At 52.4% G+C, this 25,484-nt stretch overlaps 11 protein-coding genes across 11 annotated transcripts; 7 read left to right on the top strand and 4 right to left on the bottom strand.

Moving 5' to 3' along the window:
* Positions 1–107: 107 nt before the first annotated feature.
* P153DRAFT_383029 (uncharacterized protein) lies at positions 108–419 on the bottom strand (the record flags this gene model as incomplete). Its single annotated transcript, XM_033670198.1, has 1 exon — positions 108–419. The coding sequence occupies one exon, from the start codon at positions 417–419 to the stop codon at positions 108–110; it is 312 nt and encodes a 103-aa protein (XP_033526526.1).
* A 2,191-nt stretch (positions 420–2,610) lies between these two features.
* On the top strand, positions 2,611–4,255 carry P153DRAFT_383028 (uncharacterized protein; the record flags this gene model as incomplete). The annotated part of the gene is made up of 5 exons (XM_033670197.1): positions 2,611–2,811; positions 2,874–3,149; positions 3,208–3,366; positions 3,418–3,600; positions 3,653–4,255. 5 exons carry the CDS (start codon positions 2,611–2,613, stop codon positions 4,253–4,255), a joined length of 1,422 nt encoding a protein of 473 aa, XP_033526525.1.
* Positions 4,256–5,700: 1,445 nt separating this feature from the next.
* On the top strand, positions 5,701–7,048 carry P153DRAFT_285509 (uncharacterized protein; the record flags this gene model as incomplete). Its single annotated transcript, XM_033663403.1, has 2 exons — positions 5,701–6,556; positions 6,609–7,048. The coding sequence occupies 2 exons, from the start codon at positions 5,701–5,703 to the stop codon at positions 7,046–7,048; spliced, it is 1,296 nt and encodes a 431-aa protein (XP_033526524.1).
* A 2,121-nt stretch (positions 7,049–9,169) lies between these two features.
* Positions 9,170–10,267, top strand: P153DRAFT_285553 (integral membrane protein-like protein; the record flags this gene model as incomplete). The annotated part of the gene is made up of 3 exons (XM_033663405.1): positions 9,170–9,325; positions 9,386–9,832; positions 9,890–10,267. 3 exons carry the CDS (start codon positions 9,170–9,172, stop codon positions 10,265–10,267), a joined length of 981 nt encoding a protein of 326 aa, XP_033526523.1.
* Positions 10,268–11,225: 958 nt separating this feature from the next.
* On the bottom strand, positions 11,226–11,971 carry P153DRAFT_354781 (uncharacterized protein; the record flags this gene model as incomplete). The annotated part of the gene is made up of 3 exons (XM_033666526.1): positions 11,226–11,646; positions 11,702–11,776; positions 11,826–11,971. The coding sequence occupies 3 exons, from the start codon at positions 11,969–11,971 to the stop codon at positions 11,226–11,228; spliced, it is 642 nt and encodes a 213-aa protein (XP_033526522.1).
* A 1,251-nt stretch (positions 11,972–13,222) lies between these two features.
* Positions 13,223–14,048, top strand: P153DRAFT_354780 (uncharacterized protein; the record flags this gene model as incomplete). The annotated part of the gene is made up of 2 exons (XM_033666525.1): positions 13,223–13,609; positions 13,674–14,048. 2 exons carry the CDS (start codon positions 13,223–13,225, stop codon positions 14,046–14,048), a joined length of 762 nt encoding a protein of 253 aa, XP_033526521.1.
* A 275-nt stretch (positions 14,049–14,323) lies between these two features.
* On the bottom strand, positions 14,324–15,976 carry P153DRAFT_364562 (alpha/beta-hydrolase). Its single transcript, XM_033667633.1, has 2 exons — positions 15,532–15,976; positions 14,324–15,277 (listed from the first exon to the last, which is right to left on the bottom strand). The coding sequence occupies exons 1-2, from the start codon at positions 15,899–15,901 to the stop codon at positions 14,460–14,462; spliced, it is 1,188 nt and encodes a 395-aa protein (XP_033526520.1). The 5' UTR covers positions 15,902–15,976; the 3' UTR covers positions 14,324–14,459.
* A 575-nt stretch (positions 15,977–16,551) lies between these two features.
* P153DRAFT_284962 (lipid phosphate phosphatase-like protein 1) lies at positions 16,552–18,369 on the top strand (the record flags this gene model as incomplete). The annotated part of the gene is made up of 5 exons (XM_033663355.1): positions 16,552–16,631; positions 16,683–16,709; positions 16,783–17,166; positions 17,217–17,353; positions 17,399–18,369. The coding sequence occupies 5 exons, from the start codon at positions 16,552–16,554 to the stop codon at positions 18,367–18,369; spliced, it is 1,599 nt and encodes a 532-aa protein (XP_033526519.1).
* Positions 18,370–20,803: 2,434 nt separating this feature from the next.
* P153DRAFT_284705 (uncharacterized protein) lies at positions 20,804–21,606 on the top strand (the record flags this gene model as incomplete). Its single annotated transcript, XM_033663343.1, has 2 exons — positions 20,804–21,431; positions 21,488–21,606. The coding sequence occupies 2 exons, from the start codon at positions 20,804–20,806 to the stop codon at positions 21,604–21,606; spliced, it is 747 nt and encodes a 248-aa protein (XP_033526518.1).
* A 281-nt stretch (positions 21,607–21,887) lies between these two features.
* Positions 21,888–24,277, top strand: P153DRAFT_421152 (uncharacterized protein). Its single transcript, XM_033672293.1, has 4 exons — positions 21,888–22,148; positions 22,219–23,280; positions 23,331–23,880; positions 23,937–24,277. The coding sequence occupies exons 1-4, from the start codon at positions 22,105–22,107 to the stop codon at positions 23,946–23,948; spliced, it is 1,668 nt and encodes a 555-aa protein (XP_033526517.1). The 5' UTR covers positions 21,888–22,104; the 3' UTR covers positions 23,949–24,277.
* Positions 24,278–24,374: 97 nt separating this feature from the next.
* Positions 24,375–25,421, bottom strand: P153DRAFT_364558 (mannose-P-dolichol utilization defect 1 protein-like protein). The gene is made up of 2 exons (XM_033667632.1): positions 24,782–25,421; positions 24,375–24,692 (listed from the first exon to the last, which is right to left on the bottom strand). Exons 1-2 carry the CDS (start codon positions 25,376–25,378, stop codon positions 24,396–24,398), a joined length of 894 nt encoding a protein of 297 aa, XP_033526516.1. The 5' UTR covers positions 25,379–25,421; the 3' UTR covers positions 24,375–24,395.
* Between the last annotated feature and the right edge of the window lie 63 nt (positions 25,422–25,484).

Genomic DNA, 25,484 nt, shown 5'->3' with positions numbered 1-25,484 from the left:
AGATAACTTGAATACGTTTGGTTGATAGTTCAAATAAATTGAGGGGTTCGAGGTGCAACAGATATCTATAAACGCGGGGATATGAAACATCCATTGTATATACGGCCTCATATCCTTTCCCCTCTCCCCTTCGCAACCCTCTCCGGAACTCTGGGCATATATGGGGGTGGCGCCTCGTACGACGGCCATGACGAGCCAGTCATCTTGATCTGTTCTAGCCTCCTCCTATTTTCTCTTTCCTTCGCAGCCCTCCACCTACGGGAGCGCACATAGAAGCAGCTGATGAGCAGGCTAGCAATGATGCCGGTGATGAGTAATATGACTATGACGGGGGTGCGATCCATATTGCATGTTGCATCGTAGTAGGAGCAGGATGAGGAGCGTTTGTGAAGGCTTGTGAGTTCGGCGAAGGGAGCCATGATGCGTGTTTGTATGGTTTGGAGAGATGTTGATGTTATGTTTGTATGGTCAATGACAAATAACGGGTACTTCTGGGTTCGTATTGCGTGTGTATGTTTCGTGCGATTGTTCGGTTGGGAAGGATTATGTGCAACCATGCAGCATAATTGAACAATATAAACATAATGGACACCTTGAAACAAAGCCTCGCTCGCCTTTTGCCCTGTGGGGCTGTGTTTCTTTCTGAGTGTAAATACTGTGCCGTAATTTTCAGGCCCTTCAGATGACTATATCGTGGGTCGCTGAGCGCTTGCACCGCCCCAGGCGAAACCGCCTTGCCGCCTGAGGTTGCGTGCCGCAGGCTTGCATCACCAAAAGCGAACCGCGTTGAACAAAGGTGTCTAAGTCGACGAACAACGATACACCAAATCACAGGCTCTCTAATGGTGCGCTTGCAGTGCCCCCAGAGGTGGTCGCCATTTTCCTGCATTGTTAGCGTATCTAGTATGTCTTACGCGTGACATGTTTCTCCGTTGCTTTGCGAGATCCATTACGCCTTGGGGATGTTCTAAAAACTGGAAGATGCTGTTTTGGTTAGACGCAGATTTGGCAGTAAAAGGCAGTTTCCAGACGCCGGCGTAGTAGTGCGTCCGTCGCAAGAAACGCGTATTGGTTAGCTGATTATTGCGTGCTACCTAGACTGTGTATGATCGCCCGTGGAAACCTTATTAGACTATCTAGAATCTGATCAACGTGAAAATTAATTCAACCGTGATACGAAGCGTGACAGCGTCTGGTTGACGAGTGAGAACATGATGTGATGTCTACAGGCCCGAAATTCTCTGTATTAAACAAGTTCTAGTATCGTTAGTTATAACCGGACGTCGACCAAAATCTCACATGCCGAAACCTTCCCCGTATGCCAAGCAGTGGATCCTCCATAGGCTAAATCCGGCAATAAACGATTGCGGATCAATCTGCTTGAAGGCCAAAAATCAGTAAAACACGAAGCTGGCAAGCATGCGAATGGGTTAGTATGACCTATTCAAGTGGGAAGGTGATGGCTGTTTCATCCCATGCCCACTTTGCCGATTCTTCTCGGGAGGATGACCCGATCACCGCTAATCGAACAGGTATGCTGGGGATCCACACAACTCTAATTACAACCCAACAAACCAACACTCTCATTTCACGACTGAACAACCACGGCATGTTACCTATTGCGGTGTGCGATTATCGTGTACAACCACTCGTACAACTGCAACTTAGGAACCAAGGCTGCAATCCAGGAACCAGGAACACAACCGTTCGTGGTGCGACGCAGTCGTTGTTCTACGCGACTCGGGGAAAACAACTCAGCAGGGACATGCCAACATGCGTGCCGCCTCCATAAGAGATTACCAATGCAGCCCAGAAGCCCGAGACATTGTGTATCAGGACCAAGCGGTACGTATGTCTACAAGATTCTTGTTATGCAGAAAAGTCAGCTTCTGCAAGCCTCGCGCACGATTTATGTCCGAGATTGTCTCCCGGCCTAAAGCTGTCCTTAGCAGCTCATCACTGCCAATCAATCAAAACGTACAGACTCTGTAACAGCCACGCGAAACCCTATTGTCAGGCGATCATGATAGTGTCACATCACACCGAACGTACTTGAAGCTCAGCATCTACCTAGTGCGCAACTCATCTATTCGTAGTGACTTCTAGTCTTGTAGACTTAACCGGAAGTTCTAGTACGGGTAGTTTGTAACTTCACAACGGGCCGAGAGGCAGGCCGAGCGAAGACAGAAGGGACCGGTTAAATACACGCCACAAGTCTCGACAGTTGAGGGGTGTCAAGCATGTCATTCATTGCGTACATACTGGAGCCTCTAGTATGATGCTGGGCCTTCATCTCCACCTCTATTGAACTACAGGTATGTGTACGAATCTGCCGGGATGTAAGACTGCTAACGGCTTAATAGTTCCCGTTGCAAAATGGCATCAGCAGATTTTGGCGACTCTCACTAGTCCCAAACGAAATAAACTCCTTGTACATATGCCGGTTACGTGCTAGAGCACCCCAAGCGTCTCATTAATGAGCCAAGTAGATCCATTCATAGTCTTATGAACGATCAGTTATCTCAAATGTCGTCCTTTCAGCCTTCTGTTCAAATGTCACGCATGTCTCTCTTTCTGCTTTGGGCAGGTGCTCCTCCATAGATCTTCAGGATGCGTTTACCACCTATTGCCGTGATTCTCACTTGGCCCAACCCCAACTACGTCAACCCCGAGACTCGCGGCGATGCGCTACTCATTGTCAACTCCATCTTTATCAGTCTCACTATCATAGTTGTCGCGTTGCGTTTGTACACACGTTTAGTTATAAAAAGATGGTTGGGAATCGACGACGTCTTCATTCTGCTCGCTTTGGTAAGCCACCGTAACCGTTTGCAACGACACAGGACACCATCTGACAACATGTAACGAAGTAGTTCTTTACAATCGGCTTGACTGCCGTCGTTCTTGTCGCAAACCAAAGTTATGGTTGGGATAGACATGTCTACGACATCGAGTTCTACAAACTCGAACCCACGTCCAAGATTGCAATGGCGGCCAAGATCGTGTTTACGGCAGCAGCCACTTTTACGCGTTTATCTCTGCATTGTCTGTATTATCGACTGGTTCAAGACTCGGGCATGACTTGGTTCAAGTGGATTGTACATGCAAATGTAGCATACAGTTTGGCTATCTTTGTGTCTTACACCTTTGTAAGGAGAAGCCCAGTTACGTGCTGGATTCGAGGACACCTGCTGACTTGAATTGCAGATTGCGATATTCTTGTGTACGCCGATTGAGAATTATTGGAAGTTGGACGCACCAGCGGACAGTTGTTTGGACGAAGGCATTGCCACGCTCGTTTGTGGCATCATCAGCACAGTGGCTGATTTCGTGACTGCTGTGACACCCATCCCAGTAATCATGGGAGTACGTCGTCATTTAGTATACGTCTGAGACATGACACTGACAAACTTTTAGTTACACATGCCGCTTCGCCAACGCTTCGGAGCCGCCTTTCTCTTCGCTCTAGGGGTGATTGTGACTATTGCTGGAATCATTCGCACATGGTACATTTACAAAAGCTTAATGGTAGAGGATGACACGACGTGGTACGCTTATCCGCTCTGGATAGCTGCAGCCGTCGAGGTTGATTTGGGAGTGGTAAGTCAAGCAACAATAGCCAATTACCAGGATAAACTAACACGCAGACCAGATCTGCGCATCGGCGCCAGCTCTCCGCCCTCTGCTAGCAAGGATTTCTTTTAGTCCACCAGGATCTTTATCACCAAATATCGTACCGATATACAACAAGCCCACAGAACGATCCTCCGCGAGATGCAAGGAACCCACAACATGCTCGTCTCGAAGTTTCTCCAAGAACTCCAAACTAGCCTCGACACTCTCCTCCAACGTCACGACCCAAGGCTCCATATCCATACCACTCGCTTCTGTCCTGTCCTCGAAAAGAAGGTCTGGCGTGGTTAGCAGTGCGCCAGAACTATCCCAAGACAGGGGTAAAAGTTATGAAATGAAGCCATGGAATCCGTGGGATGACGTGGAACGGGGCATCTTAAGCCACAGGCCCGAGCGCGAAAATTCTGAACCCTACCGCAGCAGCCAGGACGTCATATTAGAGACCGAGGAGGAAGCGCGTCCTGGGGCTGAATCTAAGAGTTTGTGGTCTTGGGGAAGGACACGATCGAGCGCGGATACAGAGGCGGGTACTACGATTATGAGAACAGAGGAGTTTGAGGTGAGGAATGAGAGATCGGAGCATCGTGAGCATCGACATGGCGTGAAAGAGGATCGCCATTGAGGTATCACTGACGCGGTAGCCTCTCTTGTTGGACCCGATCTGTCCGATATAGTGCAGCAATGCTTGCAAACAGCAAACCATGTACGACATCACGATGGCATTTTTTCTTTCAGCATTGCATTGGAGGGGGGGATTTTTGCTTTACACTCGCGAGATACCACTTCCTTTTGTCTTTGGGGATTGCTTCCATGACCAAGTAGAATACAGTCAAGTTCCGATGATTAATGTTCAAATGCTCGACATTCAAACTGCAGCGGTGTATTTAGCGTCCCCCGTGTTGTTGGTGTTGCGACGAGGACCTAGATCGGCAGTTGGTGACGTGACATGTGAACGTGTGGGCGTATGGACGCGTCTTCCTGCGGCGGTATCACACGTGGACGGGCGGGATTTTCCTGGTCGGAGGGAAGCGCAGAGGGTTCCTGGGCACGCAGAAGACGATGCTGACTCGTCTGTCGTTCGTCCGCTCGGATCAGCGTTCTTTTCCGTGCGATAGAGTTTCCGATCTTTTGTGTTGGCAGACAGGCGATCGGTTGGGAATCAGTTTGCAAAGGACAGGGTCTCGAGATTGGCAGTGACGGGCCGCGACGGGCGTGACTGACAGTGACTGGCATTCGTGGTTGGTTGGTTGACACGACACAACACGACTATCTAAGCAATATTTCAAGAAGACAAACACGCGAAATAGGATGGGGACGGGCAACCGCTTCGGTAGTATTCGCAGCGAACGCGTTGCGCCAAGCAAATTTGCTCTCAGATGGCTTGCGTGTGTTGGGGTCGTTAACACGTTACCTGGCCGGAGATGGAGCTAGAAGGTACGCAATCGTTGGTGCGAGGCCCCGGGCCAAGGATTAGGTAGCGCGTTGCAGGTTGCAGAGGCAGGCACGCCCGAACGAGCAGGCGCACCAGGACGCGGACGCAGTGCGTGTCGACGACGCTGCGGTGCTTGGCCTCTTGATGTGTCTTCTTGGGCGCCGGTTGCAGCAGCGAGCATCACGAGACGGTGCCTGTCCCGGCCATGTGAGGCCGTGGCAAAGACGGGCGTGAGTCGCGCTACGAGGGCAGACACGACGCTTCGTAGTTTCCTTACGCGGCCCTCCCGAATGCGGACAAGCGGGCCAGGACGCTCTTGCCCCCATCCCGCCCTCATCATGCCCTGCACCCTCGCTCGCCCTCACCATCAACGCGTTAATCTGGCCAGCCATTGTTCACGACGAGTCGACCTGCGCTCTGTAGACGCTGCCCGCCCTTGGGACCCCGTTTCCGTCGCCGCCCAAATACCCGTCTGGCCTGCTGTCGCTGCTGCGCCCGCAGTCGCTCATCATAGCTGGGGCTGTGCACATCGGACGACTTACAACACCAGACGACTCCTTCGCCTCGCACCTTCCACCACGACTCCCTTCCACCACGACACCACACGCCAACCACCACGACCGCGACCGCCCGCCATGGAGCACTCACACGGCGCCGCCCGGGCCGACTCGGACAAGCTCGCACACGACCTCACCGAGCGCTTTCGCCAGGTGCTCAGCTCCAAGCGAATGAACGACCTCAGCACAACGCGCTCGGCCTCGCCATCGCCACGAGACTTTGGCACCCCGCAGCCGCCGCCCGTCCACGCCGCCCCGCCCTCGTACGTCAAGAACATCCCACTGCACCCCGAACCGCCCGTCGACGCCCGCTCCATGCGCTTCAAGAACATGCTGCACTCGCTGTCCAGCATGCCCCTGCGGTGGGAAAACCCCGGCCTGCTCGACGAAGCCCTGCGAGTCGTCCCGTTGCAGCAGATCTACGGCGAGGCTGAGGAGGAGAGCCAGATTCTGCAGGCAGAGGCCGAAAGCCTGGGATCGGGGAAGAAGGCCGCCTGGGGCTACCAGGACTGTGTCGTTCGAGCCCTCCTGCGATGGTTCAAGCGCTCCTTCTTCTCGTGGGTCAACAACCCCCCATGCTCGCGCTGCTACTCGCCCACTGTCGCTGTTGGCATCACTGCCCCACTACCCGACGAACAAGCACGCGGCGCCAACCAGGTCGAGGCCTACAAGTGCTCGCACCAAGCCTGCCAAAACTACGAGCGATTCCCTCGATACAACGACGCATTCGTTCTTCTGCAGACTCGAAAGGGCCGATGCGGCGAATGGGCAAACTGCTTCAGCATGCTCTGCCGTGCTATTGGGTCAAGAGTACGCTGGGTCTGGAATGCCGAGGACCACGTCTGGACTGAGGTCTACTCCGCACACCGAAAACGTTGGGTCCACGTAGACGCCTGCGAAGAGGCCTGGGACAAGCCCCGGTTATACACTGATGGTACGTCGCTCCTCCTGTCACCGTCTGTGTCATTGACTAATCCCTCCTTTAGGCTGGGGCAAGAAGCTCTCCTATTGCATTGCTTTCTCTGCTGACGGTGCCATGGACGTCACTCGACGATACGTCCGCGACTCCAAGCACGCTGCCGAGCGCAATCGTGTTCCAGAATCCGTCCTGCTCCACATCATGGACGAGATCCGCAGCACACGACGAAACAACATGCCAAAACAAGACAAATACCGCCTGAATGGAGAGGACATGCGGGAACTCAAGGAACTGAGTAGCTACCTCATCTCATCTATTGCATACAACGTCAGCAAGCTCAAACCTGAAGACATTGTCAATGGACAAATCACCCAACGCCAACCCGACCCAGACACCCTGAAGGCACTGGAAGGCCGTACTAGTGGTAACGCTCAATGGATACGATCACGAGGTGAGGGTGCACGAGGCCAGCCCAACCAAGATCCTCGAAACCAACACCCACATTGAGATGACAACGTTGCCATCTCCCCTTTCTTCCATCCATTCGGCGTTTGCATTTGCACTCATCTCGTCCGACTTGCAACAAGTCGGACCAGATCGATGGTGCCCAGCACTCCCGCACCTATGCACGTAGGCCTAGTCAGAGTTCAGGTCACCACTCTCCCAACATCGGCCTTGCGACCCTTGTTCCTGTAACCATAGAATCCGGGCTTCAGCGACTCACTCGCATTTTTCGCGACGGCGTTCCCGGCGGCATCATCCAAGACATCAGTGCGTAACGTCTAATGTCTGTACCATCCTCACTGGAGGGTTTTCCTATCGTTCATGCCTGTTTTGTAACATTCTGGCAACCTTCCCAAGGCGGAAGTTTCATTGACATTTGTGTTTACTACTTGTCGCTTTTTTTTTCTTTTTCTTCTTCTTCGTCTTCATATGTGCAGGGTTTTGCGCACTTTCTATACCATTTGCACTTTTAGGTTACGACGGATGTTTATCTCTTATGTCATTTCTTCGAGTTGACCTTGCACGACCACCTGGAATTCACGCACGACGTGACGGCTCTTCAATCTAGGGGTTTTTGGCATGTTTGTAATGCTGGTCCATTTCAGCTTTGTGTTGTTTGTAGACTTGGGTCAAGGCGTTCCGCAATGCGCGTGAGTGGTTTGGGTACGAGGGGCTGGACGCGCGTCTTTGGCCAACGCAGGTCAGGCCGCGAGGATGGATGCAGATAGAAAATCAAACTTAGAGAGTTTGGCGATGCCTTACCATTACACAATTTGTCATTGATCAGATCCTTGCTGCGTGCGTGATGTCTGGGCGATGATCTGATAGAGAATATGGCGAATTGTTTGAGATTGACGCGTGGCAGAATACGCTTGTCGCAGATCACGTCAGCAATGGAGAAGGAGCAGCACATTTTGGGAATATCTTTACTCCTTGCGCTGAAGCCATTATCTATGATCATGTTGGAACTACATGAAGGTATGGAGTAGATACACACATATATTGCCCGATGCCCATAAGGTCCACAGGTCCTTTACCAATGCGCGTTGTTTTCGTGTAGTCCACATTTTCAAGCACATGGGTGCCAAGCACACCCTACCCCATTTCACCGCACGATAAATCCATCACAGCTTCATCACACGTTGGAAAAACAAAGATGACACAGATCAAATATTTGTTCCACTCTCAAATGGAGGCGGAGAAATTGACAAAGGCACGAGTGTTTTGCACAGACCACGCCTCAGCCTTCTTCAACGGGCCGCTCTTTTTCCAATCCTGGGTCAAAGCGTGGCTATATATAGAGGAGGCTTACTGGATAGACTGCGCGATCCGGCTGGCCTTAGACGGGATGTAAGATTGGATATGGGATGGGTGTTTCGGACAGCTATAGGCGGTGATGAGAAGGATGATGAGTGATTCGGTATGCCGAGAATGGGTTGTGCAAGGCGGTGCGATGACGAATGTGGGAGGCTGTTGTTGGCAGAGGCTGGCCGTGCTGAGGGTGGGAGCACGGAAGCTGATCAACGTTGATTCTCGAGCACTTCCCGCAGTTCCACGAGTCGCGCCTCTCTGGAGCGCGGTCGATGATGCTGTGGCACTGCTGTCGCAAAGATAATATGGTGGGCTGGAGTTCTGCGTAGAGGAACGAAGCCGATTGTCAAGCCTGTGCTCGCGGTGACAGGCTTCAGCAGGATCTCTGCGCTGCCAAGTTGGACAGCACAAAAGACCCCAGCCCAGCTCCAACATCCAGCACCGCCATCGAGTTGCGCAGTGCGATCCATACCCCATGCAGCATAGTCATCAGCAGCCCTGTGAGGCTGATGGTCGCTAGACATGCCGCCGTCTCCATAAGCACACTGTCGAACCAGTCAAAGCGACGACTTTCCCGCAAAGCACAGACTTCACAGCCCCAGTAGTGTGCCTGTGCCTCTCAGCTCGCTGTCGCCTTGATTGTACAAAAGCCTGCGCCGGCCCTCGCCTCGGTGTTCCCCTCATCTACTTGCTCAGTTTGCCTGTTCTGGGTTTCTTGACGGGATTAATATCGTGTTGCGTCATTGTCAAGACCGAGATACTCACGACCTCACCAGGCTCAGCCTTCACACCCCGCAACACAACACCGCAGCCATGGGGAAACTCGGGCGCTTTGCGTGCATCTTCACGCCTATGGTTCTGACGCTCCTGTCGTTGGTTTGCCTGCTCGTTGTTATGGTCGGTCAACTTGGTAGCAGCGGAAACAAGGCTCCAAGCACCGTGTTGGGGCGCGACTTGTACTTCTTCAAGGTATGTTTTGGCCCCCAAACATGCCTCTGCTTACGCATAGGTTTCTAACAACAAGCACAGGCAGACACAAGCGGCTTTACCGCAGATCCGGACAGTATCGTCGACAAGGTTGAGAATGCGACGAACATGGAGATCGACAACGACTTGCTCAACGCCCTCCAGGGCGCTGCTTCTTCCAAGGACATGAAGGACTTCTACCAGGTCGGTCTGTGGAGCTACTGCACAGGCACAAAGGACAAGGACGGCAAGGAGACCATCGATTACTGCTCCTCCAGCAAGTCAACCTTCTGGTTCAACCCCATCGACGTGTGGGGACTGAATGGCACCAGCGCGCAAAAGGTGCTTGGCGACGACCTGCAGAAGGGCCTCGATGCGTACCAGAAGGTTGCTGGCTGGATGGTCTGGTCCTTCATCATCGCCGTGTGTCTGACGGCCGCCGAATTCGTCATCGGCTTCTTCGCTATCTTCAGCCGCTGGGGTAGCTTCGTCGTGGGCATCATCTCCACCGTAAGTCCCACATAATATTTCCCTTCTCTACGCACCCAACTAACCAACACCCACCAGGCCCAAACCATCTTCGTCCTCGGCGGCGCCATAACTGCATCGGCCATCTACGGCGCACTCGTCGGCGTCTTCCACTCCGTGCTCGAGCCCTACAACATCGACGCCTCCATGGGCAAACAGATGATGTCCGTCCTCTGGATCGGCGTCGCCTTCTCCGTCGGCTCCGGCCTCTTCTGGCTCGCGTCCATGTGCTGCTGCTCGGGCCAGTCGGGTAAGTCGGGCAAGAAGGTCGTCGTCGAGAAGACACCATACACGTACGAGAGGGTCGCTAGCCCCGCTTTCCCCCACCAGCAGCAACAGCAGCACAGCGGGTTTGCGCCCTCAGGCCATGGCCAGAGCGGCACCGCCTACGAGCCGTTCAGGAGCCAGCGTGTGTAGATGATGGTTCGCTGTGGGAGTCGGTGGGTGCTGATCGCTGTGTTGGGCTTGTTTGTCCATAGGAAACTGAGGGGAGGATCAGAGAGGATCAGAGAGAGAGGCTGCGTTTCATGATATGGTATGACATGATGGTGTATTCTAGTGGGGGGTATTCCTCATCACTTTGGGCGTTTCATGTTAGCATTTTAGTTCTCTACGAACAATTTATTCATCTGCCTGCGGGCGTGATTCACACTCTTGAGCTTTGAAGGATCGGGTGGGACTCATCGAGTGGAATGATGTTGTTATTCCTCCTTTGGCTTGACTATTTCTCTTGTCGAGATCCTGCAAGGAGTTCTCGTGGTGTCACGTCAGTCATTGCCCCCACACCCTACTTCGCGCAATGTTGATGCCGGCATATCGCCCTGTTCGTTGGCTCATGTAAATTGACCGACATAACTGCAGCGCCGAATTCAACGCAACGACCAACATGGGAGGCTATTTTCAGATGCACGCGTTCATGAGATGGAGGAGAAGTCCGCAAGACCATCCATCCTTCACCCATATTTACATAGTCTCGATATCGATTTCTACAGCCAGACTACGCAGTACATTGGAACCCGAGCTCCCAGCTTGTAAAAAAAAACGTTGGGATTAGAATGTATTCCATAAATCGTTATATTCAATAAACCCCGATACGCCACGATGCGGTCCTACCTCAACCATAGGGGTTGGTGGTCACAATCATCGTATGTCAAACGCCCTAGCGCTGTTTGTGAGAACAGATAAAGAGATGTAAATGGAAAGAGAGAGAGATACAGGTATAGCCTCGTTGAGGTGTGTGTAGAGTGTCAAAATTGTGCGTAGTGCACTGCGATGTCTGCTTATGAAATGACTAGGAAAATGTCGGGAAGATGGATCGTGAGTAATGGCGATGCGTCGAGGACAGCGCGATAGGCAGACTTGTGCGTTGGTGAAATCAGATCCTGTTTGGAACATGGCTCCGGTCACTCCGGAGAGACTCGAGATCGAAATGATCAGTTGACGCGAATTGAGCCGGATCTGGGAGGGTGTCTCTTGTGGTAGCAGAGGTGTGGTGACTTGGACGGTCACCAGGGTTTATGATGACGTTTTGAGAACGTCGCACGCCAGGGCCCGACCCGTTCGACGGCGACAGATCGTTCAAAGTGTGATTATTTACGTCGGAAGCCGCCGCTCCGCCGTCCTCAAGATCCGGTCGCAGGACAGACCTGTCGGGCTGCGGCAGAGCCCAATGTATAAAGGCTGCGAGTGCTAGGCTCGGGGGAAAGGAGTCGAGGAGACTTCTTTTAGAAAACTGCTGTAGGCTCATACCTACAGCTTCAAAGAGAGCTGATAGGCCAAGGAACTTGAAGACGTGACTGGATACCAGTAAGTATATATTAACCAACAAAGACTTGATCTCTGGGTACTTACAGCTTCTGGTCGGTAGCTTCGAGGCAGTCTTGCACAACCACGTGGAATTGTGTGACGGCCCATATTCTCAGCACCCTGGGAGCAGTTTAGTATCCAGACAAGAGAGATATGCAGTAGAACTCACGTTTTGCGGATGTTGGTTGAAAATGTATCGCCAATCGTGATTACCCAGAGAACGGCGAAGAGGAGCATGATGGTGAAAGAATACATCCTGGACCTTGCGCCAATGTACCATGCCATACACAGGTACAGCATCATCAGACCGTACATTACATAGTCAAATGGGGTATCATCTACCAGCATCGGTCCGGAATCCTGGACGGGTGCCGCAGCGGATACCGATGGTAGGTTCGTCAAATAAACGAGTGATGCTATGTTACAGAACTGACTTCGTCCGCTGGTTCTTCGGCTCTTTTTGGAGAAAGTGTTGCGAAGGTAGGCAAGGCGAGTGTGAATCGAAGCGAAGCGAATGGATGGGACGGTGTGCTTCACTGAATATGGTAGCCGTTGCCGGAGGAGATCCAGGAAAGAAGAGGCTCGGAAAGGCAACAGGTCTTTGATGGCAATCGACTGGAGCGCGAGGAGCGAGAGGTATAATTCATGATATCCATTCAGGAGTGTACGTTGTAATGCGAGAAGGGCTTGTCGATTTTTTCTTTCGGTATTCTTGGCTGTGTGTGTTGTCAATGCTCTGTCGATATAGATGCATTTGGCATCGACCATGGTTAACCCAGCGTAGATAGCCTTTGCCTCTACAGCTAGCTCCCCTTGAGATGCCGAACGAGACTCTGACCTGTCGGAAAGTCGGATTCTAGTCTGACTAAAGGAAGAAGCTGGTGTTTCTGAGCCCCATTTCTGTACTTCGGTTGTACAGGGCTGAAGTCTTCTTGAGGGATCCAGGGTTTCATCGGTTTGCATAGCTGCAGTGAGGCTGAGCAGAGGGTGCGGTTTGATGCCTTCGGGTTGATTGAATGTACTCAGCCTAGCTCAGTCAGGGTCAGCAAGAAGAAGTCTCAGGTATAGAAAGTAGTTAGGTAGCAGTCAAGTCAGGAACACAAGCACGTACAGTGAGTGTGTTTTGACCGGTTGAAATGGATCTTGCACGAGGCTGTAACTTGTCTCGAGAGAAGCGGGAGATAGAAGAATAAACTATATTCACAGCTCTCCTGGCATTTAAAAATTGGAGAGCTATAACAGTATTACCGTTCGACCGGTTTGAAAAAAGATGTGAGAAGACCTTAGGGATGCGGGATAAAGCAGTTGCGCCCAGCATGTGGTGGAGGCGGTGCTGCAACACGTCACACGCCACATGTTCAGCCGCAGCAACCACATCCTTGATTTTTGTCACAGACTGTTGTCTATATGGCCCGGCTCCCGTTCACCTTGACTCCTGAGGAACAATTTCGACCCGGATTTGGTTCCCGTCTGAAAACCGCTCAGTATGTCCTTCCTGGGATGCCTATGTGCTTTCTGAGGTCGATATCTAACTGACGAATATGTGAGCAAGGCTATAGCGGAATCATGGCCGATCCTGTCGCCAATTCAATCGCTGGGGTGTCGCTGCTTCTCAGCCTGACCAGTTCCATTGTTTCTGCTGGATACGATATCGAGCGCGCAATCAGAAATGAATGGGAGCTGACGCGCTCATTGAATTGGAGAGCAGACAACAATAGCTTGAAGCATATGATTCAAGTCTGTGAAGAGATACTTGAAGGTTCTACTAAACTACCTGGAAATTTGGGGGGTCATAGATCGAACCACACCTCTGCGAATTTAGTGCAGAGTTGTGAGAACCAAGAGAAGGACACTGGAACTCTTGTAGATACGTGTAGAAAAGTAGTTCACTACTGTTGGCATGATGTATGGGCAACGGAGCCAATACTCCGGAAGTTCGTCAACTGGGCAACTGTAAGTCTCTGCCCCAAGAAAGAAAGATAGAAAGTTACTCAACGTACTAATTCTGCTTTACTAGCATATTGGAGACTCGGCTCTTCACCAAACGCGACTTCGAATCCCCGAAATGTTAAGGCGGCCGTCGCCGTCTACCTTGCTTGTTAGCTGGCTCATACTGGCTCTTGCTGTTGCAGCCTACCATGAGACACATCCAGGCAACATGCGTCGAAAGGCTCTCCTCCTTGGAAGCCTCTTCATCGCCTTGCTCATTGGGGTAGTGGAAGGCTCGGGGACAAGTACGGTTCTCTTGACGGACTTACCATGGTGCTTATCATTGGGGATTCTGTTGGATATGATCGTACATAGATTGTTAGTTGTGGCTCCTATTAGAGCGATTCAAGAGACTGGGACAAAGGAGGAAGAGTACCACATGATGGAGAAGGGGATTTACTGAGCATGATCGCAACTGTGTTAACGTTGCAATCCTGATCGGGTCTTCCTGGAAGCACAGTTGCGGACGGGTTTCACCTTCGCACTGTGACGTCTGGCGCACGACATCTTGTGAGTCGCCATGACTAAGATTGACATTCGGTGTAAAGTCCGCCGTATTGTCGCTCGAGGAGTATTGTGCATGAGAAAAAGTCACGACTTGGAATCCACGATTGTTTGGATGTGTCATGAATACGTTTTTATCAGCTGGTGCATCATCGTTACTCAGTCCAATTGCGTTACCTATTGTCATTTCCGTTTCAGATCCATAATCAAGCTATCTGAGAGGCACAACGATCTATCTAAGAAGAGAAAGTCTATATTTCCCCTCCTCTTTCGTTGCACCCTCGCCCTTTGTTCTTACACATGTTCCAAATCACCAACCCTCCCTTCCCAACGCTTTCCCAACGACGCCCAAGATTTCCTCCGCCCGTTCAATCGCAACCTCATGCCCCACCCCGCTCACGATCGTGACCCCCACATTCTCCTCGCCCAGCGCACTCGTCGCATCCTCAACAATCTCCTCAGCAACGATAATCGGATCAGATTCCCCCAACACAACCCATACCTTCTTCAACCCCCCTACCCCGTTTTCAATGTTCTCGCGCACAACATTCCACCGCCCCTGTTCCCCATGAACCGGCGCATACCGAATCGACGAGATGAACGCCGGGACGAACCCAGCATGATGTTGTATCTGCCAGTCCACTACCGCTGACACCGAGCTCGCCGCATTTCCGGGGAGAAGGTTGTGATGAGAAGAAGCATAGACGGCATCTCCTCTCCGCTTCGTCTCTGCTTTCTCAACAACTGCACCGGCAGGTTCTGGTTCTATTGTCCGGGCCGTTTCAGGGCCCGTCCATAATCTTTTCGCAACGAGACGCTCGGTCAGGGACTCGGGAATGATGCCGAGCGTGGAGTAGAGGAGCCTTGATTTCCAGGTTGTGTGTGAGTGGCGGATCAGGCCACCGGGTGCGAGGAGGATCAGGGCATGGACTAGGTGCGGAAAGTAGGACGTGAAGTCTAAGGCGAGGGCCCCACCAAGGGAGTACCCGATCACTGTGAAGGGGTTGCTACGGGACCAGGAGAGGGCGGAGGATGAGAGTACGAGGTGAATTTGGGTGGTGTAGAGACATGAGTCGTAGTTGTGGGTTGAGGGAGAGGGGCCGGATGAGTAGCCGCGGCCGAAGAGATCTGTGGGATGGTAAGTGTATGTAACTGTTGGGTGTTTCGGCGCGAGTCATCTGTATGTTCAGATGTGGGCTGATGAACACTAGCAACGAGAGGGTGTGATTTGGAATGATGAAACTGTCTGAGGTGTAGATAAACGGTCGATGGTGGGAGAGGAAGATAAAGAGTTGTTGATTCAAGAAATAAATGTTGGCAGTTGGCATAATAAGCAATGGTTACTGCTTTCGAGACAAGAGAAACATATGGAGTTTACCCACCAAACAGCATCACTCGACATCCTTTGCTGACGAGCTTGTGTGCCAAATCTGTCAACGCAACGCTTGGTGTTGATATACCATGGATGAGCAGTATCCTCTCTCCATCCTCAGGCCCCCACTCGTACACTCGAATGCTGCCGTATGGTGACTGTACATCTCTGGCGCCTGGTAGTGCATCTGGAGGATATGGCAGCTTCTTGGTGTCTTCTGCTGACAGTTGTGGTAGAATGGTCTCCAAGGGAGACGCAACGATCCTAGGCCTGTCTGATCTGAGAGTGCTCGAAAAAAGCAGGCTACCAAGAGAGGCCACACCGATGAGAAAATAGAAGCGCGGGTTGGTAAACTTGACCAAATCAAGGATCCTGGCCATGGTGCTTCCGACGTTGTGTTTCTCAGTGGCTGTGTGGCCAATGACGGGCAGGTACTGCACATAAATAGATGGCAGCCATGGTGTTGATGATTGCTCAGCTACAATGCGCTAAGGGCGCCACTAACCAATTCGCGAATCGCATGCCCGTCACGGCAACGCATTACTGGGAAGAGAGGCTGAGATTGCCAAACATGCAGCGGGTGCTTGTCAAACAAATGCAATTCTTTGCTACGAGCCCATGTCATGTCCGCTTGTTTGACGCGCAAGTTCAGGCGCTAGTGAGCGGGCCAAGGCTGTCGATCAACAGGGTTAGCAGTGAAGGGTGTCAGCTCGTGGCTGAGTAGGTAGTGTCTCCTCACTGCCATCGCTGATGGCGCATGTCTACGGCACCTGAATAACTCGGCCCTTTATATACCACCTGGCACGGCTGTTGCTTTTGGCCTCCTTTCTGCTGTCGCGCGTCTCGCTGGGAGAGTCGCCTGTCTTGAGACTCCCGCCGAAACATCGACGACCCACGTTGGACAGCTCTATTGACTTCACCTGCCCCCTCTTCTGTCTGGTGCACCCATCTCTCTGGTATAAAAACCAGCGCGATCACGCTTGAAGCCCAGTCGGAAGCCCTAGAGGGCGTGCGGATGTGGTAGTGCGCCATGGACCAGTGGACATCAAACAAGCTCCCAGAGCGCCTTCCCTTCTCGAAGAAGCGACTCCCCAAGAAGGTCATATTCTCGTGCGTAGAACCTGATGCCCATTTTGAAATGCCTGCGACTGACACCTGCAGCTACGTTGCCGACTACCTCATCATCGTGTAAGAGTCCAACCGCTCCTTCCGCAGCACACGACCTCCTTCCCAGCAGCCGACTAACGAGTACGACTCGCAGTGTCCTTATTGGAATCTTCTCTATCGTCGACAAGATCGAGCCGTTCCACCAGCCCTTCTCGCTCCAGAACTATACCCTGCACTATCCGTTCGCCAAGAAGGAGCGCGTGCCCGTCCCCTGGCTGTGCGTATACGTTGTGGGCATTCCGGCTATCATCATTGCTTTTTACACCCTGGTCATCGATGGCTTGTTTTCACACCAAACGCCTATGCCCGCGAGCAGGGCTGGCCTCAAGCGTATGAGTGGCAGATACAGGTTCAAGGACCGTTTGTGGGAGCTGAACTGCGGCATTCTGGGCTTGGGCTTGGCTGTTGGTGCTGCTTTTACAGTTACAGGTGCTCTTAAGAATGCCATTGGGAAGCCGCGACCGGATGTCATCGACCGGTAGGTCATGTCGGGGAAGCCTGTGATGCGCGTGTACTGACAAACTCTAGATGCAACATGAAGGACCACTGGCCAGCTGATTGGGGCGTCGCAAACTTCACCCTGGCTACCGTCGCCATGTGCAACCAGCCGAGCAATTACATCCTGCAAGACGGGTTCAAGAGCTTCCCTTCTGGACATAGCAGTAGTATGTACAATTTCCACAGCTGGAAATCCGTCTGACCCTGTGTAGCTGCGTTCGCTGGTTGTTTCTATCTTTCCCTTTACCTCGCTGCGAAATTACACGTCATGGACGCAAAGGGCGAAGTCTGGAGGGCCTTCGTGGTCTTGATTCCTACCCTCGGTGCCGCTGTCATCGCTGGCACCCGCATCATGGACGCTCGCCATCACCCCTTCGACGTCATTTTTGGCAGCATACTCGGAATACTTGTGGCTTGGGCTTCATATCGACAATACTTTCCTCCAGTAACAGAGACCTGGCGGAAGGGACGCGCATACCCAATCCGAGCCTGGGGTCGTGGTCCAGCCCCTCCACCAGCACCTACCCCCACTATAATGATCGATGAAGATGTACAGCCGCTTCGATCCATGGCTAAACCGGACGAGGAACGCGGTGCTGCATCTGGGTTCTCATCCGTCACTGCGGTGCCTGGAGAGCCTGAGCATAGCGGAAACGTTTTCCGTCAACAAATCTCCAATTCGCAACGAAGACGTAACGAGGAAGAACCATATGGGGTGGATCGTAGTGACACACTGGCATCGAGTAACTACCGCACCGAAACCATGGATTCAAGTTATCATCGCTCCGGCACTCTCAATTCAACAATGTCTTCCAAGGTGAACAAATATCAAGACCAGATGCCGGCTCCGAACCCTTTCGCTGGCGACGTTGCGCGACAACGTCGGGCGGAAACATACGACTATTCGTCTTCAGAAGACGAAGACAGCTACGAGCTCCAGCAAACGTACACGCTCTCAGCTCCCCAAGCTGGTGTATACAATCCAGTCGCTGGCCGATTTACCGACACAGGGTATCATGCAGCATCTGGTATCTCACCCAATCCTACACCTCCACCTCCACTCAATACCGGCATACTTCAGCAGAACACGATGATGTCGCCAACTGGGGATTTGAGTGAAAGGAGGGACGGCGCGCCGCCTCCTCCACCACACGCTGTAGGGACGATGCCAAATCGAGTTTGAGATGGAGAAAATGGACCTGGGCTGTGCCAATGAACAAGCTTGTTATGAATCTCAGATCAGTGGATAGGACGAGGGCTTAGCATTTTCTTGTAGTATTGTCCTAGTTTGTCTGTGTTGCTGAAGTAGTGTGTGCTTGAAGGGTAACAATGACCTGCATGATCTGCTTTTGGGCTCTTGAGGAGCATGGAGTTCTTTGTAAATTGGGATGGGGATGGGGATGGGTTACCACGGAGAAATAGGCGCTCCGGACTGGAAGTATATGCCGAACCTCTCATGTCAAATCGCGTCTCAACCTGAGAACAATCTGTGCCTACGTGCATGGTGGCAGAGTTCTGTGGACAGCCTGATTCCAAATCATTGGCTGGGAGATGTCGCGCGTCTGGGGCTGCAGCCATCTCCTCACCATATCGGCATCGATATGGGTGCATCTTCCAATGAGCCCGATACGAATGCAACTCAGGCAGAGACGCCTCAGCCTTGCGTGAATTGAAGGGTATGTTCGCTCTGCCCTTCTGGCTTCCTTTCATTAAAAACGTTCACCATGCATAACTTTACATTCTTCTCCCGATTGAAGAAATCGAAATCAAATGCTTATCCTCTCATTGTCTATCCTCAGCTTGAAGTAGACAAGGTTTCAGCTTATTCGCAGCCTGACGGAGTGTACAGAGCTGAAAGCTACGATGAAGCATCTGTGGTGGACAATGGCAAACCCTCCTTCGTCTATTCACCTGCACCGCATCAACTAGCAGGTTCACCGACTCAAGACGTGTGGCAAGTCAAAACACCCAGCGCATTCCCTACAGAACTTCCGGTTCGGCCCCAGAAGACGTCAAGGCTGCGCCTGAGAAAGCGTCTAACGCTCGGTAACGCGCCGCTGGAGACTCCGTTGGATACTTTTCTCACCGTTTCGTCGCCCGAGTCATCTCCACGCATCGTGGCAAGTGGGTTTCCAGCAGTAGCGGGAAGAGCGACTAACCACATGTCTACGCGACAGACCACGTCAGCACCCCGTGACGAGACTGGCGCGATCGAAGGCAAGATGGTAGGGATTGTATCATCTCACCCCTTCTCCAGTACAATCCACAGCAAAGACACAATCATTCGTCAAGAGCCTTCCGACGTTAAAATTCCATTCGAAATCCCGCGTTCTGTATCACAGCAAACACAGCCAATCAAGAGGAAGCCGGTGCCATCCCCAAAAAATAGTGCCAACCAAGACCAAGACCAACTCGTGGAGAGATTCCTGAAACTGAATGCGAAGGACCCGCTTCCTGAGAGGTTCGCCAGGTTGAGACCGCAGATCGGGAAAGTGGAAGCGCTTCAGACCGCACCAGCCACGACGTGCCTGTCCCGTTCAAGCATTACTGTACCACCACCATCACTATCAATAGAAACGCACGATCATTCCTCAGGTGTGGAGAACGAGTTTTTGGACAACATGACTAAGAGTAATCTGATACTACTGCCGTCAAAGCAGGTGCGCCTTTCCGGCCGAACTCACCACAGCAAAAGTGCACACCGGCGGAGGAAGTCCATCGAACCCACAGAAAATGAGAAAGAGGAGGATGACGAGACACTGCCAATGTCAGTGCGATCGACACATAGGCCGCGCCGACGACACAAATCTACAAGACACACAAAAACGAAAGAGGATGACAATGATCTGCCACCCTCCGCAAAACGTTCCACAACCAACTTCAGCGATGTAAATTACTTCCAGGGGAAGGAAAATCCTCCTGCGCAACCACGTATTCATACACATCCACGACGACGACGAACCCGTGTCGTCTCTCTTACGCAGAGCAACACCCACCGAAGTCGGAATGCTAGTAGTAACTCAGACGGCGCATTGACTCCCGAGAGCTCGGATGATGCATCTTGTCTGGGTGTTATAGATGGAGGAGAAAGAGTGAAAGAGCGGGTTCGAGGCCCTTCACTGTCGTCTCGTAATCCGTTTAGAGCGGCCAAAGAAAAGTCGCCTAGTGTTCAAGAAGAGCGGGATCGACGGTTTGTATCACGGGTCCAGCGAGAGAAAGATGAAGACGAGGAGGATGAAGGCTTCGATCAAGGCCAGTTCTCGTTCTTCGAGCAGCTGGAGGCTGTGGCACAGGAATTGTTCGCCCCAAGACTAGCAGCCAAAAGAAAAACTGCTTCAAGAGGCTCTCAGAATGAAAGTCGCTCATCAGCACATCGAGGGACCCATGAGAACCCTATCGACTTGGATTCGGATTTCTATTCAGACTTGGAAGTGGGTAATGTCTCAGACGAAGACTCTGTTGCCAATTCTTCAAGACCACAACATGATCTAGTTCTGGACGAATACTGTGGGGAGCCTATGGACCTTGATCCTCTCGATCCCAGCATCGATGACTTCCCAAACGACGATCATAGTTTCTTTCGAAAGAGAGCTGAATCAGAACTTCGCGACGCAGAGATGGCCAGGGCCCTTCAAGAAGAGGAAGAGGAACAGAGTCGGAAAATGCCTCGAAACACTCGCGAATGCGCCGTCTGCAGTGATGACATTGCCATTGCCGAGCTTCCTTCCCTTGCTAATTGTGCTCATCAGCCACAAACATGCGCCGAATGTTACGGTGTGTGGATTACGACACAGCTCCGCGACAACAGCTGGAGGGAAGTCAAATGCCCGGCAAATGAATGCAAAATCATCTTGGCGTATTATGAGATTCAGCAGTATGCAGCTCAAGAGATCTTCGAGCAGTACGACACCTTCACCGCCCGCGCTGTATTCAGCGACGATCCGAACTTTCGCTGGTGTCGAGCTGAGGGCTGTAAATCTGGACAGTTCCACGACGGTGGACAGGATGGAAACATCTTCACATGCGCCGCTTGTAAGTTGAAAGTCTGCATCGTGCACGAAGACACATGGCATGAAGGGGAGACGTGTGAGGAGTATGAGTATCGGAGGAGTGGCAAGAAAGAGCAGGATCAGAGAGCGCAAGAGGAGGCGAGTCTGCAGGAAATTAGCAAATCTACCAAGAAGTGTCCTGGTGCTGGGTGTGTGTACAACATTGAGAAGAATGATGGGTGTGACCATATGACATGTGAGTATATGCACTGTGTTCTTGTGAAGTGTTCCTTGTTGCTGATGAGCATGCAGGTTCGAAGTGTCGCTATGAGTTTTGCTGGATCTGTCTCTGCGACTACAACGAAGTGCGTTCGAAGGGGAATGCCGCGCATACTGATGACTGCAAGTACCACACCACGAGGCTTCATTAATTACACCCAGTTGGTACAGTGAGGAAGATGGCTTTCGGTTTGGTCAAGGTGTTTGGTTAGCAAGGCGTTTTATGTATATATGTGTTCATAGCAGGCCGAGCTCCGCTTTTACATCTCAACGAATGATGAAAAGACTAGCAACGAACAATTTCCATCGTACCGAATCGTCTGAAAGCGTAAAGGGAACAAGCTGTCATGACCATGATGATGATCTCACGCAACGCAGGTACCCGGACTCCGATTGGCCTCCTCCCACCCTCCCCTGGCAACTTTAATTTTCTCGAGGCCAGGCGAAAACAAACACGAACACAACGCATTCTGGGCCATTGCGCCTTGTTGTACGAGTTTCTGTGTCCCTTCATATCTTATTCTACGTGCCACGTTCTAAGTCTCTTCCCTTAATTAGCGTTGTCCTCGCCGTCGCTTGTTGTCCGCCGTCCTCGCCCCTGACAACACCACACGCGCATCGCCGCCACACGACAGCACTACGCAGTCACCATGTCGCAGCGAGTAACACGGTCACAGTCTGGGAGGACACCCAAGTAAGTGCACCTGCATGTTTGCCGGGCTCAATGCAGAGGGGAAAAGGCAATGCTAACATTTGCGTGACAGGAAGCCCGAGAACCCCGGCTTTGTCGAAACTCCAGGGCGCAGAAGAAGGTCGCGGGCACGCCAGTCGAGTGTTGCTGACTTGGAGGACTCAGGGGAGGAGTTTGGTCTGGAGAATGGTGCTGCTGGGAAGGCTGGCAATGGAGAGGTGGTGAATGGCGTCAATGGACACATGAACGGAAACGCCAATGGACATGCAAACGGCCACGCGAATGGGAGCGCCAACGGTAACGCCAACGGCAAAGCCGAGTCGACCGCATACGAATACAAACTAGAGGCCGAGAAGAACTTCTCCCCCAAGGACACATCTGGCAAGAGGGAGTTCGGAGGCTCCCTCGGTATGGGCGCCATGATGATCGGCTTCCCAGCTCTCATGTACTACATGTGGATAGGCGCCGTCTTCTACGACGGCAAGTTCCCCAAGCCGTCTGAAGGCCAGGACTGGCCGCAGTTCTTCGCAACCATGTGGCATCTCGTCAGGACAGACGCATACCCCAATGCGCGCGCATGGAAGATATACTGGATCTTTGGTCTCGTCCAGATGGCCTTCTACATGCTTATGCCCGGTGTCTACCGCAAGGGCAAGGCCCTCCCGCATCTGGGTGGGAAGCAGCTCGACTACTACTGCTCTGCCATGTGGTCGTTTTACACCAGCATTGTCCTCGCCCTGGTCTTGCACTTCACGGGCATTTTCAAGCTATACACGCTGATCGACGAGTTCGGGCATATCATGAGTGTAGCCATTCTCTCAGGCTTCCTGTGCTCGATCCTCGCCTACGTCTCGGCCCTCGTTCGCGGCGCAACCGTGCGAATGACCGACTACCCTATTGTCGACTTCTTCCTCGGCTCGGAGCTCAACCCCAGATTGTTCGGCATTCTCGACTTCAAGATGTTCCTCGAGGTCCGCATCCCGTGGTTCATCATCTTCTTCCTCACACTGGGCACGTGCTTGAAGCAGTACGAGTTGTATGGTCACCCATCCCTAGAGGCCTTGTTTCTGCTCTTCGCGCACTACCTCTACGCAAACGCCTGCTCCAAGGGCGAGCACCTGATCATCACGACATGGTAAGCCCCACCCCTCATCCCATACAAAACAACAGCTAACTCGACGATAGGGATATGTACTACGAGAAGCTCGGTTTCATGCTCATTTTCTGGAACATGGCCGGCGTTCCCCTCTCCTACTGCCACGCCACGCTCTACGTCGCCAACCACCACCCCTCCGAATACACCTGGCCCGCGTGGTTCGTCGCGCTCCTGACCGTCGCATACATGGGCATGTACTACATTTGGGACACGACCAACAGCCAGAAGAACCAGTTCCGGCAGGAAGAGCGCGGCGTCGTCGAGGAACGCACCACATTCCCCTACTTCAAGTACGGCCGCGTCGCGAACCCAAAGACGATCCCCACAAAGACCGGTTCCAAGATCCTCGCCGACGGCTGGTACGGAAAGGCCCGCAAGATTCACTACACGTGTGATCTGTTCTTCGCTATTTCCTGGGGCTTGATCACTGGCTTCGAGTCTCCGTTCCCTTGGTTCTACTCTGTCTTCTTCTCCGGCATGATTATCCACCGTGCTATGCGCGATATTGAGCGCTGTCGTGAGAACTACGGCGAGGCGTGGACGGAGTACGAGAGGCAGGTGCCGTATCTTTTCATCCCGGTGAGTCCTCCCATCTACCCCTATCGCATGTTGAATGTCTTACTAACAATACCTAGGGCGTGTACTAGAAACCCCAATTGGGACCTTCATCGTTCTTCGCTGTCTTCGTTGTGCTTTGGCATAGCTTTCTTCTCTCGCGGCGTGTGGCTGTTCGTTACGCTTATTACTTGTCGGGTTCTCGTCGCCTTCTTTGCATAATTCGTTGACGCATGACATGTAGTATACAACTCTTTTCTTCGGTTGCATAGGATAGACTTGGTATGGTACAATAGGGATGATATCAGGATTGTAATGGCGGTAATTAGTAATGGTTGATGCGGATTAGTATATAGTGCTCGTCAATGCTATGACGCTGGTTCCGAATGTTGATCTTGGCCTTTGTGATGAGGAGGTAGTCATTTCCCTGGGTAGCACAGTTGCACATATATTTCAAGCAGAAGTTTGATCAAGTCAAAGACGATGTGATTCAAATAGTCTGAGTGCACACTCCTATCCAGAACTACTAGGTAGCCAACCTATCCCCTTCGCCTCGTACTAGGCGTCTTTCCAGCGGTATTCGCGTATGAGGGTATAGATCCGCTGGAAATGGCTTGCGCCATCTCTTTCTTGTCACCCGCGACCGGCTTGCTCGTGTGTAGCTTCTTGGAGTCGGTGTTCTTGGAAGCCGGGGCATTCCAGTACCACAGCACCTGCAGGAAGAGAATAGCGTTGAGGGCGAAGCCGGCAATGTATCCGTAAAGGATGAGCGGGTCAGGGACTTCCTGCAGGGTGGTAAAGATGCGGGAGAGGGAGCCGAGGAGGTAGTTGATGACCTGTATCGCATTTGAATTAGCAGATTTTCCAACAAACCGAGAATCCCAGTCGATGGTCCACGCGGACAAGAAAAGAGGAGTGTACTCACAGCAAACGCGCTCAACTGCCCCGTCCCACCCTCACTCCAAATCGTCAGAATCTGCGGGACCTTGCTTGCCACGCCCAGCACACCAGCCGTCGCCTGCAACAAACTCAGTCTCTGCTCATCCACCACATTCTCATTGAATATGGCGGCTCCCGCAACTGCCAGCCCGCCCACCCACGCCGCAATCGCTGCCCCACGCCCCTGGTACTTCAGCACTAGACTCGCAATCGCAATGTTCTGCACGAGGATGAGCGCCGTCTCGCCGTACGTGCTAAACGGGAAGCCATGGCGGACGTTGTAACCCAGCGAGATGAGGTACGAGCTGGACTCGAGGAGGTACGAGAGGAAAGAGAGCCCGCCGGCTGACTGCGAGTTCAAGAGCTTGAGCAATTGCGGTACTTTGACGACGGAGGATGCGCCGATTATGCCGATGCCGAGGCCCTTGCTGACAGCGAGCTTGACGCACTCGGTCGATGAGATGTCAATGTCGTGGAGGAGCGTTTTGTAGCACACGGGGCCGAGGAGGGATTGACCGACATCGACGATGGGTTTGGGGAGGTTGTGGGTGATTGGCTGCAGGGCCGAGCGGAGGGCGTCCATGGTGGGCAGTTGCTCTGGGTGGTTTGTTGGTGATGAGAATGAATGACGGAGAGTGGACAGATTTTGGATTTGATGCGTGTCGGGTCTGACGCAATTCGCTTGGCAG

Source organism: Dothidotthia symphoricarpi, assembly GCF_010015815.1.
Source record: "Dothidotthia symphoricarpi CBS 119687 unplaced genomic scaffold P153scaffold_5, whole genome shotgun sequence".
NCBI lineage: Eukaryota > Fungi > Ascomycota > Dothideomycetes > Pleosporales > Dothidotthiaceae > Dothidotthia > Dothidotthia symphoricarpi.
Note: the sequence above shows the minus strand (reverse complement) of the source record. Positions and strands in the feature narration are given on the sequence as shown.